Source organism: Anabrus simplex, chromosome 1 (genome assembly GCF_040414725.1).
Source record: "Anabrus simplex isolate iqAnaSimp1 chromosome 1, ASM4041472v1, whole genome shotgun sequence".
In the NCBI taxonomy this organism is placed as follows: Eukaryota; Metazoa; Arthropoda; class Insecta; order Orthoptera; family Tettigoniidae; genus Anabrus; species Anabrus simplex.
The window spans coordinates 688,019,358-688,032,326 of record NC_090265.1 but is presented as its reverse complement, the minus strand read 5'-3'; the positions used below and the strand labels follow the sequence as shown (position 1 = coordinate 688,032,326).

General features: G+C 41.6%; 1 protein-coding gene across 1 annotated transcript in view; it reads left to right on the top strand.

Annotated features, from left to right (window-relative positions):
• LOC136886438 (tubulin alpha-1 chain-like) overlaps positions 1-11,835 on the top strand; it is a 75,733-nt gene extending 63,898 nt beyond the window's left edge. Inside the window, exon 7 of the mRNA XM_067159256.2 lies at positions 11,578-11,835. Within this exon, the coding sequence (XP_067015357.2) occupies positions 11,578-11,835 (258 nt within the window). The remainder of the gene's footprint in view (positions 1-11,577) is intronic.
• Positions 11,836-12,969: the final 1,134 nt, after the last annotated feature.

Below are 12,969 nucleotides of genomic sequence, written 5' to 3'. Positions count from 1 at the left end.
AGATCTTTGTTGCTATTCACTTGAATTATTGTTATGATGATGATCATGATGATGATCATGATATCGTTGTATAAAAGAGCCTAACAGCTAGGTCATCGACCCCTAATGGTACGAGGTGCAACGAAATGAAACAATAACTAAATTTTCAAAATGTATCCACCGATCTAAATGAATGATGATGAAGAACGACCATGAATCCAAAACAACCAAGAGATCCAATTCACAATTTCTGAGATTTATTTATATTTATGTATTTATATATTGGAGATAAAAGGTCCCATAAGCCTATGTCTCGTGATAGGTACAGTAGGGTACATACAGGTATATTTTTGGATAATTAAGATTTTTTAAGTGCGTTACATCATAGTTTTTCATAAGTACATCAGATATTGCATGGTTATAAGATATTAAATATGGACAATATATCCATGTATTAACTAAAGTAAGTTATATCAAATACAGTAGAGGTTTTATTAAGATATCTGTAGAGATGTATCATTCCTTCAGTTTTTCTTTTCTTAAAATATTTAACCTATTTACTGTTCTTTATAACATGAGGCAATACATTATATTCCCTAAACAATGACGATCTTATGCTTTTCACTCCATACTTTAATGAACTGGAGTGAGAGGGATATATTCTTAATAATTCTTAATAATCCTCTAGTTTCATATAGCATCGATGCATAAGTTCATGCGGTATTATTTTGGGTTGGCAACAATGTGGCGTGAAGGGATTGCTTATCATTATTCCATTGTTTTAACTGAGTTTTGAGTTTGTGTGTTGTGAAACACAGCTTGATTGTGAACGTATTATTTGTGTATATTTCAGACAAACGGATACGGAATGTCAAGTTGACAAAAGTGAGCATTTCCAACACATTTTACTCTTTGAGTTTAACCAAGGATCCAGTGCAACAGGAGCTGCGAGAATAATGTTGAAGTGTACGGGAATGAAGCAATTGCTGAAAGAATAGCACAAAAATGGTTTTCCCGCTTTGGAGCAGGACAGTTTGACTTGTCTAATGATCGACGTTCTGGAAGACCTTCAGATTTTGACAAAAATCGCTTGAATGAGTTGCTTCATGAGAATCCTTGTCAAACAATGCGGGAAATGGCGCAAGTTTTTAATGTGATCAGTCAACTATTGTACGCCATTTGCGTTCGATGGGTAAGGTACAGAAATTGGGTATATGTGTACCACAGGTGCTAAGTAACAGTAAATATCTATTCGTCATTGCTTGCCTGGCACCGGTTGGCTTGTGATAGGCACAAAGCATTCCTTTCTAACATTGTCACCGGTGACGAGAAATTGTGCCTGTATGTCAACATGAAGAGGAAAGAGTGGCTCAGCCCATCGAAAAGAAAGCAGCTCCCCGTGCCAAGGCTAGTGCCCATCCACAGAAAATCATGTTGTGTGTTTGGTGGAACAAATATGGCATTCTTCACCATGAACTTGTTCCAAAAAACGTAACGATTACCTCTGCTGTTTATAGTGACCAGCTAAGACTGCTTGCCGTTGCTATTGCCAACAAAAGACAAAGACAACAACCAGTCTTATTGCTCCATGATAATGCTCGTCTGCATACAGCGCAATTGACCAAAGATGTGATCGCTGAACTTGGCTGGGTATCTCTTCCTCATTCTCGGTATTGCCCTGACCTTGCCCCCTCAGATTTCCATCTTTTCCGCTCTCTTTCTAACCACATCCAGGGGCGAGTGTTTCCTTCTTCTTCTTCTTGGTGAGTTTTTGGACATCGTCGTAAGACGCTACGTCCAGTCACTGGTGTGCGGGATAATTAATGTCTAGGAGAGGTACCAACATTAGAAGAAAATAGTACACTACAAGATAGTAGGGTTAGCTATGTAATGAAGCTAATGACAGCCGGGAATAATGAAACTGAGGAAAATACCAAGAATATGGAGGCTAATCTATCGAGGTCAACACAAAAACACGGGGACACAGGGTTCTAACGCTTCACGTCTGTGTGGTCTGCCACGACGTCTTACTACGAACAAACCAGACCGGACCACATATAAGGGTTAGGATGCAAAAGTTCATACCTATAGGGAAGGAAAAGGTTACTATTGGATGTTACAGGTAACTAAAAATTTAAGGATTAAGTCTACCACGCGAAAAGACGGTTGAAACACTAAACACGAAACATTTAACGGCAGTTAGTAACCCACATGAAGAAGCTTAGCTATGAATTCTCGACGGTGATGTTCATATGTCTGACACTGAAAAAAAAAATATGGTTGACAGTACCTACTGCCCGACCGCATGGACATAAGTTACTTTCGATAAGATTAAGGCGATAGAGATGAGCAGGCGTACACACATGATTTAAGCGAAGCTGTATAATTGTAGTAATATGACGCCGAGTGTAGTTACCAAAAGCGAAACACAGTGTATTAGGAATATTAGGCAGAAGTGTGAATAAGTGCTTACCTTTCAACGGGGAAGTTCGGCGCCATACTGCACACCACTGATCGTGGATGAAGTGACGACAGTGGTCCCATAAGTCTGTGTGTGAAACTGCGATATAGTAATCCAATCCAGAACCCTGGGCAGCCTCTTTAGCTAGGATATCCGCTGTGACGTTACCGTGTATGCCAGAATGGCCCGGAAGCCATGCGAATAATACTTTAACAAGTCATAGCTTAATTTGCGTAAATTTTTAATGTACCAATTATTGGTATGTTCGGGATTGTCTAAAGCCTTCAAGGTGCTTAAAGTACAAAGGAGAGCTTGTGATATTCCAGAATATTTTATGTCAAACCTGTCATACGAAAATGAAAATGGGATTGTAACCAAATTTCGCTCAAGAAAATTACCACAGGATCAAAAGAATTTATTAAACTCACTAATTCATGTTACTTAGTTAATATGCTCCGACAATTCCATTGCAGGAGCCGCAAGTTTTACTTGACGGTAGGGGCAGATTCCACAACTTGAACAAGATCATCATATAATGATTTTAACTCTTTCTTCCATATGCCGGTTGTATCAATTGTTGCGATTACATCTGCAAATCTGTTAAAGAGAGGTCGACATAGTTCTTTAGGGTTAACGTTTGCTTTACCCTGTAAAGCCATGACAGAGGAAGATGACGATATTGGCGCGTGGGGAGCCGAAGTTTGCCCTTGAGGACTTGGCTTCAGTGATGTAGAGGCAGGCTCGGTAGGAGGAGCAGGTATCAAACGCACTAGGGGAGTGCCAGAATGTTCTGGAACCGTTTGCGGATTACTTAGTAACCGCAAATATGATGCCCTATCATACCCTGGGGTGACAGGTGGGCGGGGGGGGTTATTAACCACCATAGTAAATTTACGCTTTCGAGGATGAGTTTCTTCCGATGGAGTTGATCTAGTGGGTAAAGGAGGAAAATGTTGGGGTATCAGAAGGGGGTTAGATAGGGACTGTAATGGGGCAAAATAGTTTTTCACTTCAAAATAGGATTTGTTTTCAACACTCATAATGCGTTTAATTTCTTTTTGTTGTTTGTGGATTTCACAATGTTCTGCTCCAGCAGGATGATTTCCGCCACAGTTAGCACATTTAACGACTTGGTGAGTGCAATCTTCAGTAGAATGAGTAAGGGAACACTTTCCACATCTCGGCTCCCTAGAACGACAATTAGAAGCGGTGTGTCCATACCGCTGACATCGTTTGCATATTAAAGGAGAAAAAATGTAGGCCTGAACCTCTATCATGACTTTAAAAATAGACACGCTTTTCGGAAGGTGTTGACTCTCGAATACAACCTTCACAGTACCTGTAGGGATATATTCAGTTTTTCCGTCTTTAGATGAACGTCTATTTAGACGTTGGACTTTCACTACAGGATAAGGTGAATCTAAATAGGTGAGAATGTCGGATTCGGAAATAGTAGTGTCTACTCCCCTTATGACCCCTACACGCTGAATATTCGAAGACGGAATAAAAGCTTTCAATTTCTTTTCTGCAAGAATGGGATGAGAAAGAAAGGCGTTTGCAGCCTTACTAGACATAAAAGTAACTTGAATTCTATTGCGTCCCTTCCTATGTATGGCCTTGACGTCACCAATTTGCCTCTCGTAGAAAATCCGTCCCAGTGCCATAGGGTGAATATGTCCTATTTTATTTGTAGAGTCAATCGATTCAACAAATACTATGTAAGGGCCAAGATGAGTGGTAGAATAGGTAGATACAGGAACTTGCGGGCGCTGATCCGAATCACATATTGTATCGTGAGAACTGTCTCGTTGAGTAACAGTATTACTAACGTCCATGGGTAAATCCTTACGCACGGCACCTTTAGCAATATCAGGAGGTCGGCCTAAAGGGCCACCACCACTATCTACAGACATAATAATCCAAAAGGAATTACCCTATACTAGCACCAGAACAACCACAAAAGAAAATTACTAGGATACAAACACAAACATAAAACACTCTACTTATCTACAAACAGGAAAAAAGTCGCTGCACCAGTGACCGGAGCTAGACGTGTACACCGCACAACAGCCGAACGCTGAGTGAGTGTTTCCTGACAAAGCTTGTCCTCACTAATGGCTAACAGATTTCTTCCAGTCAAAACCAAAACAGTTCTAAGGCAAAGCATTCAACTGCTACCTGAACGTTGGCAGAAGGTCATAGAGAGTGGAGGTGAATACATCAGTGAGTGATTGTGATTGTGAGTTACAGTGCGAGACCGTGACAGTAAAATAAAATAAAGTAAAATATAAAATGTAAGAACCGCACGAACGTATGTATCGACCCAATATTTATGAATTTCACTAAAATGGGAGAAGTTAACAGCAGAGTGGGTTAATTTTCTATCTAGCTTATACATAAAGACTGATGATGAAAATACAATTTGCTTATGGAATGGCAGAATATTTGACTCTGAAAAACGTAATGTGACAGTTTGAGGAAGGGGAATTTATACATGATTTTGATGGGACTTTTTTGTAGGATTTTCAAATTATTAACACAATCTTTCCTACATCTTCCCCAAATGAAGCTTATGTATGTTAGATGTGGGAGTATCATTTCATAATATACACACTTCAATTGATGGTGAGAGACATTACCGTATCTTAATCTGTACGTTGTCCGGCTCCATGGCTAAGTGGTTAGCGGGATGGCCTTTGGTCACAAGGTTCGATTCCCGTCAGGGTCGGAAATTTTAACCATAATTAGTTAATTTCGCTGGCACGGGGGCTGGGTGTATGTGTCGTCTTCATTATCATTTCATCTTCATCATGACGCGCAGGTCGCCTACGGGAGTCAAATCAAAAAGACCTGCACCTGGCGAGCCGAATATGTCCTCGGACACTCCCGGCACTAAAAGCCATACGCCATTTCATCTGTACGTTATCCTCATAAAAGGGGTAATTTTGTTGATCAATAATGATTCTTGTTGTCGAAAGGGGTATAAAATCCAGGTCACCAACCCCTCATAATCACTGGTAAAGCAGAACCCTGGTGTTCCTCATATAGTGGTACAAATCATAGGTAATGTAGACCCATGGTATATCACACATAAAGGTATCACTCCCAGGTAACACAAGGCCCAGGGTGTTCCTCACATAAAAATACTACTCACAAGCAATGCAGACCCGTGGTGTTCCTCACATCATGGTACTACTCACAGGTAACACAGGCCCATGGTGTTCCTCACATAAAAATACTACTCACAAGCAATGCAGACCCGTGGTGTTCCTCACATAATGGTACTACTCACAGGTAACACAGACCCATTGTGTTCCTCACATAAAAATACTACTCACAAGCAATGCAGACCCGTGGTGTTCCTCACATAATGGTACTACTCACAGGTAACACAGGCCCAAGGTGTTCCTCACATAAAAATACTACTCACAAGCAATGCAGACCCGTGGTGTTCCTCACATAGTGGTATTAATCACAGGCTATATATACTCATGGTGTTCCTCACATGGTTGTACTAATCATAGGCAATGTAGACTCACGGTGAATCACACATTATGGCACCACCCACAGCTAACAGAGACCTGTGGTGTTCCTCACATAATGGTACTACTCACAGGTAACACAGATCCATGGTGTTCCTCACATAATGGTACTACTCACAGGCAACACAGACCCATGATGTTCCTCACACAGTGATACTTATCACAGGAAATGCTCAATCCCATGGTGTTCCTCACATCACTAATCACAGGTAATGGTGGTACTACTCATAGGTTAATGCAGACCCATTCTGAATACAGGGGAACCAAAACAATTTAATGCAGTGCATGGCACCTTCTCACACATTGACAGTGTACATAGTTGAGCATGCCCGCTCCCCCGTCTCGGTGAGATGCACACGATGGTACTAATCACAGGCAATGTCCAGACCCATAGCGTTCCTTTCATAATGGTACTAATCACAAGTAACATTGACCCATGGTGCTTTTCACGTAATTGTCCTAATCACAAGTAATCTCATGGGCCCAATTCCATCATCCCTTGGTCATCCCTTTTAGTCGCCTCTTATGACAGGCAGAGGATACCGTGGATGTATTCTTCGTTTGCGTCCCCCAGCCACATAGGATATTACTGTTACGACAAGTACTGTAAACTACAGTTCTGTGTTCCTTGAGCAGAGTGTGTTTTTTCTTTTTTTAAGTATCATCTCTGGTTTGAATAATGCCAGTCTTGCAGAACAGCAAGCATGAAACATTGATGTTAATTGAAAAGTGTAATATACTTAACAAACTAGGTCGAGGGGAGAAACAGAATGAACCAAGCTCAATAGCTGCAGTCGCTTAAGTGTGGCCAGTATCCAGTGTTCAAACCCCACTGTCGGCAGCCCTGAAGATGGTTTTCCGTGGTTTCCCATTTTCATATCCGGCAAATGCTGGGGCTGTACCTTAATTAGGGCTACGGCCACTTCCTTCCCATTCCTAGCCTTTTCCATGTCCCATCGTCGCTATAAGACCTATCATCCGTATCAGTGCAACGCAAAGCAACTTGTATGATGAGAAACAGAATGATTTGGTGAACCAATATAATGTTCATCATGCAACAATCTACATGTGGAACAGGTGAGAGACGAACTATGAATATTGGATAACTGAAAATTTATATGTAGGGTGCTTTTTCTACAGATGATTTTTCCAGGAATACTACAATATGCTTTTTTCTATAAATCAAGAAGACTATAGATCCCGATGATCCAGCGCCCTTCCATTCCCAAGAGAGCTAGGTTGCTCAGATTGTACTATTGTAAAATAAGTCATAATTGGAGGTGTCAAGTCTACAGTACATTGTCTGACACTGTGGTTAGTGGGTTTGAGTCCCATTGGTCAGAAAATAAATGTCACCATCATAATGTTGGCCAGCATGGTAGGGAAGTGGCTGTATACAATTTCTAATCACAAGATTGCAAGCATAAAGCCTGGACTCAGTTCCGAACCTCTCTGCAGTGTTCATATGGAGTGAGGGCATGTGATGCTGTTTATAGTGATTCGTCCACTGGAGGGGTACATTAAGCCTTGAGCAGGCCCCTTGGCGCAGGGGCGTAGCCAGGGGGGTTACTGGGGGTTAGAACCCCCCCCCCCCATTGAACTTTCACAAAAAGAAAATAAATAGAAACTGACAGTACACAATAAACTTCTTTTATGTGATCAAGATAAACTCCCTGCAATCTACGGCTTGTTGAGAGTGTTTGCCACCCTACCTGTCACCACTGCAGCCAGTGAGAGATCATTTTCAACATTAAGACGCCTTAAAACCTACCTCAGAAATACCACAAGTGAAAGTCGACTCAACGGGTTGGCTCCCTTGAACATTCACAGAGACATAGTTGTAAAACCAACAGATGTGTTAAATTTATTTTCTAGGAAGCCTCGAAAATTAGATTTTAGATTGTAAACTGAACATACGGTTTGAGATAAAACTGCTGACCTCGATCATATTGTTCTTGTTCTGTATTTTAAAGTAAGAATTTTGTAGTGTAATGCAATCTGAATATCACATACAGTAATTCACTCTTGTATCAGTATCCTTATGACAGTCATGCATGCGCGTACCAGACACGCACAAGCACAAGCACTTTCATTATGTTATATCTTAATTTTGTAACTGTAACCCCCCCATTGGCCGATCCTGGCTACGCTACTGCCTTGGCGCTATTCGACAAGAGCAGGCTGTGTGCCCGCACCGGTGTGTACAGAAACATTAGAGAAAACATCACTGACCCGTATTCAACAAGCACCTATACATCTTCCAAAAGTGGTGTTCTGGGAATGTTTTACCTACAAGGGGCCAGGACCTTCAGCCCCTGTTAAGGGTATGATGAACAGTGACCAGTACAAAGAAATCCTTTGAATGAAGGTAGTGCCTGAGTAACAAAAACTTCCTTTAGATGGTGAAAGTGTTTTTCAACATGATCTTGCACCATGCCACACATCCAAAAGAGGTCAACAAATTCTTTGAAGACAAAAGTATTAATGCCTACTCAGAATACTTGAAATATTTTAAAATGATGTTATGCACTGTAAATTGCAGAGTGTATTACACGGTGTATTGTTTTAGCTAATTTCCTGTTGTCTTCATGCCCTGAAAATGAAATAAATAAATGTTACTAAATAAAGTTAATACAGAATCCATCTTTAAATCCCTTTTAAATAACACAAATAGTATGGCGACGTTTTTATCGTGATGTATATATATAAATCAATCAATCAATCAATCAATCAATCAATCAATCAATCAATCAATCAATACATCTGCATTTAGGGCAGTTGCCCAGGTGGCAGATTCCCTATCTGTTGTTTTCTTAGCCTTTTCTTAAATGATTTCAAAGAAATTGGAAATTTATTGAACATCTCCTTTGGTAAGTTATTCCAATCCATAACTCCCCTTCCTATAAAATAATATTTGCCTCAATTTGTCCTCTTGAATTCCAACTTTATCTTCATATTGTGATCTTTCCTACCTTTAAAGACACCACCCAAACTTAATCGTCTACTAATGTTATGTCACACCATCTCTCCACTGACAGCTCGGAACATACCATTTGACATAGATGTTGATTCCCATAGGGAACCTCTGAATGCCAGGCAGGCATCAATTTTTGGTAATGAGAGAAAGTCTCTCATAGTGCATTGGCACTGCCGGTGGCCTCCACGGTATGCACCAGCCATGCATCTTGGTAGGCGTGCTATTTACCAACTGATGAGCCCAACTTAGCACACTGGAGCTAAACGCTGGCAGCCACGAATGAGTTAGCTGGAAAATTTATAATGTCCAATAACAGACCATTTATATTGATATTACATACCATTTAGTCTAGCAGCTCGCCTTCTTTCTTCCATTCCCAGCCCAAAATTTGCAATATTTTTGTAATGCTACTCTTTTGTCGGAAATCACCCAGAACAAATGGAGCTGCTTTTCTTTGGATTTTTTCCAGTTCTTGAATCAAGTAATCCTGGTAAGGTTTCCATACACTGGAACCATACTCTAGTTGGGGTCTTACCAGAGACTTACATGCCCTCTCCTTTACATTCTTACTAAAACCCCTAAACACCCTCATAACCGTGTCCTTCACAGTGATCACTCAACATCTGAACATCTGATGCAGTTCACCCACCTTATATACCGTCCCAGGCCTGGAAACAACAATATTTTTAAAAATTGTTTTCATTCCCCTCCCTGAAGGGGAGGGGCGGGACACCCTAAAGGTTACGCCTTCACTCTGGCCCGGAGTTTCAGCAGGTTGGAAAAGGAGTAATGGTGTGGGGAGGAGGGTAATTTGATGTATGGAGTTGGGAGGTGTGCAAGGATTAAATATTCAGAGGAGAGCGCATGGGTGGACAGGGAAAAGGGGAAGTGCTAAGATGGGAAGAAGGTTAGAAGAGAGGTCTTGGGTGCAGATGAAAGGTGAGGAGATGGAGGGTGGCTGTAACATTAGAAAGAGAAGTGATAAGAAAGCGAAGAAGGTCGAATATTGGAAGGGGTGGGGGAATGAAACTAGGTTGGGGAGGGAGTTGACAAATTTGTGGAAAAAGTGGAACAGAAGTGGCTGGCCGGGGGCGATGATGAGAAGTAACTGAAGGGAAGCGAACAGGTTGTGGTGGAGAACGGGAGGACTCCACTTTGTGGTGATGGCCGTTGATACGTGCGCCGGTACGGATGAGATGTTGAACGTCTTCGGCACTGGGAAGCTGGAGTCGCACCATATAAGTAGGGCTGTTGGTGTTGTGGATGCGCATCGGGCGGGAACGCCGTCCGCGTGGAGTTCCTGTAGGATGGCCCGTTCAGAGATGTCAGGTGGAATCCCGCGTAGGACACAACTAAACGTGGCAAGAAAGGATGGCGATTGCTGCTGAGGCGATGGTGATGGGGCGTCGGCTGCTGCGGAGGTGTCTTGTAGAGGTGATGATGACGGAGCTGCGGTGGTCGTAGTTAACGGGGACGAAAAGTGTGGCAGGGTTGTGGTGGTTATGAGTAGTGGGAGGGATGAGGACATTACGGGTAAAGGGTGAAAAGTTGTGACAGTGGAGATGGGAAGTTGAGAACTGGTATATGCGGTCGTCAAAGTGGTCGTGGGGGTAGAAGTTGTTGAGAAGAAGGATGATGGTGGCTGAGGCAATGTCCGGGGTAGAGACACGTTGAAGACTGGAACAATAGATGGATCCGCAGAGAGCTGGTCTTGGATGGACGACGGAGGTGGCAACATTGCATAGGTCTTATGGCGAGTGGTCGTCCGGAGGTGAAGAGGCGTTGCAGGGCGTCCTCTCCAGGGAGATGTACCAAAATCTGCGATGTTGGAGTGAAAGTGAGACCATCCATCATGCGGTAGGCGTTATAAGCCGGGAAGCCGGCAGTACGAAGGTCTTGGTAGATGACATCTTCAGAGATGGTTGGATCTACACCGGGGATTAGGCAGTAAGACATGGTGGATTGGGAAGGCCGACTGCCAATGAGGCGTCAACTTATATGCTATTTGTGGTCGGCTGGGTAGCAATCAAATTTGAGGGCCACCCGGCCGAGCAAAAATCTTGGAGGTACTGTGGCGAAGCTAAGAAATAAGTGTTAGCGAGGTTGCCCTTGCAACAGGCGAGAAGCGATGTGCTGTGGAGAGAATTGCAACTCTAATCATTTACATACCTGTCAGTAGGTGTACTTGTAAGAAGTTATATTGACATCTAATCATTTCTTCTGGGTGCTTCAATTTTTTTGTCAGGCAGAATAAAAAAAAAAAAAAAAAAATAATAATAATAATAATAATAATAATAATAATAATAATAATCAACATTTAGTTCATTCAGAAGTGAATTAAATGGCTTACTTCTGGCAAGAAGAGGAATGGTTAGATTCTTGCTCCCGAGAAACTGTTCTGAACTTCTTAACCATCGGAATTCCTTTTTTGTCACAGGTCTTAGATGTACTTTTATTTCATTGTTCACAGAGAAGCTTATTTGAGAACAGTTAGCCAACCAGCCCTCTATGTGTACGTCTTCCTAGAGTGAAAGCTTACACCCGATTTATAAGGACTCAGTTGTATTAATATGACATGGTAGCATACCTAGAATGATATTAACATATCTAATTTTCAGGTGGCTATCAACTACCAACCTCCTACCTGTGTTCCTGGTGGAGATCTAGCTCCAACAATGCGTTCTGTCTGTATGCTGTCCAACTCAACAGCCATCAATGTTGCCTGGAAGCGTCTCCTACGTAAATTTAACCTTATGTATGCCAAGCGTGCCTTCGTACACCACTATGTAGGAGAAGGGATGGAGGAACAAGAGTTTTCAGAAGCTAGATCCAATCTGAAAGCTCTCATTCAGGACTATCGTGAAGTGGATTCCTAATTTTAACGTCACGAAAATTGCTGTTGTACAGTTACAAATGTATCTACTCGAAATGTAAGATGGTCTGAAATGAACTGTTTTCTGATGTATGTGAATATAGTAAAATAAAATTCAAAGCATGTATTTCAATGCATCAGAGTAATACATTTTCTAACGTAGAAGGGGCAGTCAAAGGAAAACCGAACACTGCCATAACACACATTCCGCATGAAAGGTAGCAACACTGTTATTACGTATCGATACTGCCATCGCTGTGGTAGGAGAACTGCATAGTGACAACACACAGGAGCACGCAGTTGTTGGGGTATGTCTTTGTTGCTGCGCGGATTGGTCTAGTGCAGTGTTCTCCGTAAGACCTTTTTACTGGGTGCATCGCCCTGCCATTTTTACAGACCGCCCAGCTGACATAACACAGATATGTGCTAGTTATATATTGTTAATACATGTTTTCATTTGGTGTTCCAAATCAAAATTTAAATACTGAAAAACTGCTTATTTAAATGATCTTTGATACTGAAAAACAGTTTATTTAAGTAATCTTTGATATTGTCACCATAATTGCAATAATTACATTGTAGTTTAAATGTTTTGCTTAACTGTAACATAGTGTGCGTGAGTGGTCTCTGGATTAGTGTGTAATTGTATGCAAGCACGCAATTTCACATGTCACAGACCCGTCGTAATTGAGTGGTACGCTTAACCTACGGTGTAACGTGATTATTAACAAACAGTAGAACACTAGAATAAAATATTCTGGTATGTCTTGTTTGTCTTAATAGCACTAAAATAGTTCAATTTTGCAGTTAAGTTTGCCTGTCTGATATTATTGCTAATGACCAGAGCGGGAAAAATTGAAATTTTATCATTTTAATTTTTACGTAGCATTTCACACCCGGCTACTCATTTCTGTCACCGGCTCACGAAAATTTATGTTGAGAACATAGTAGTATGTTCCTCCAGCAGTAAAAATGGAGGCAAGTAAAGAAGAGCAGAGAAGTGTGGTTCATTTTCTGGTGACTGTGGGCGCTGGAGTATGCAAAACTCATTGCTGCATGTCTTCTGTGTATAGTGAACACTGCATATACAACACGAGTGTGCACGAGTGGCATAGGAGATTCCAAAAAGGGCGCACAT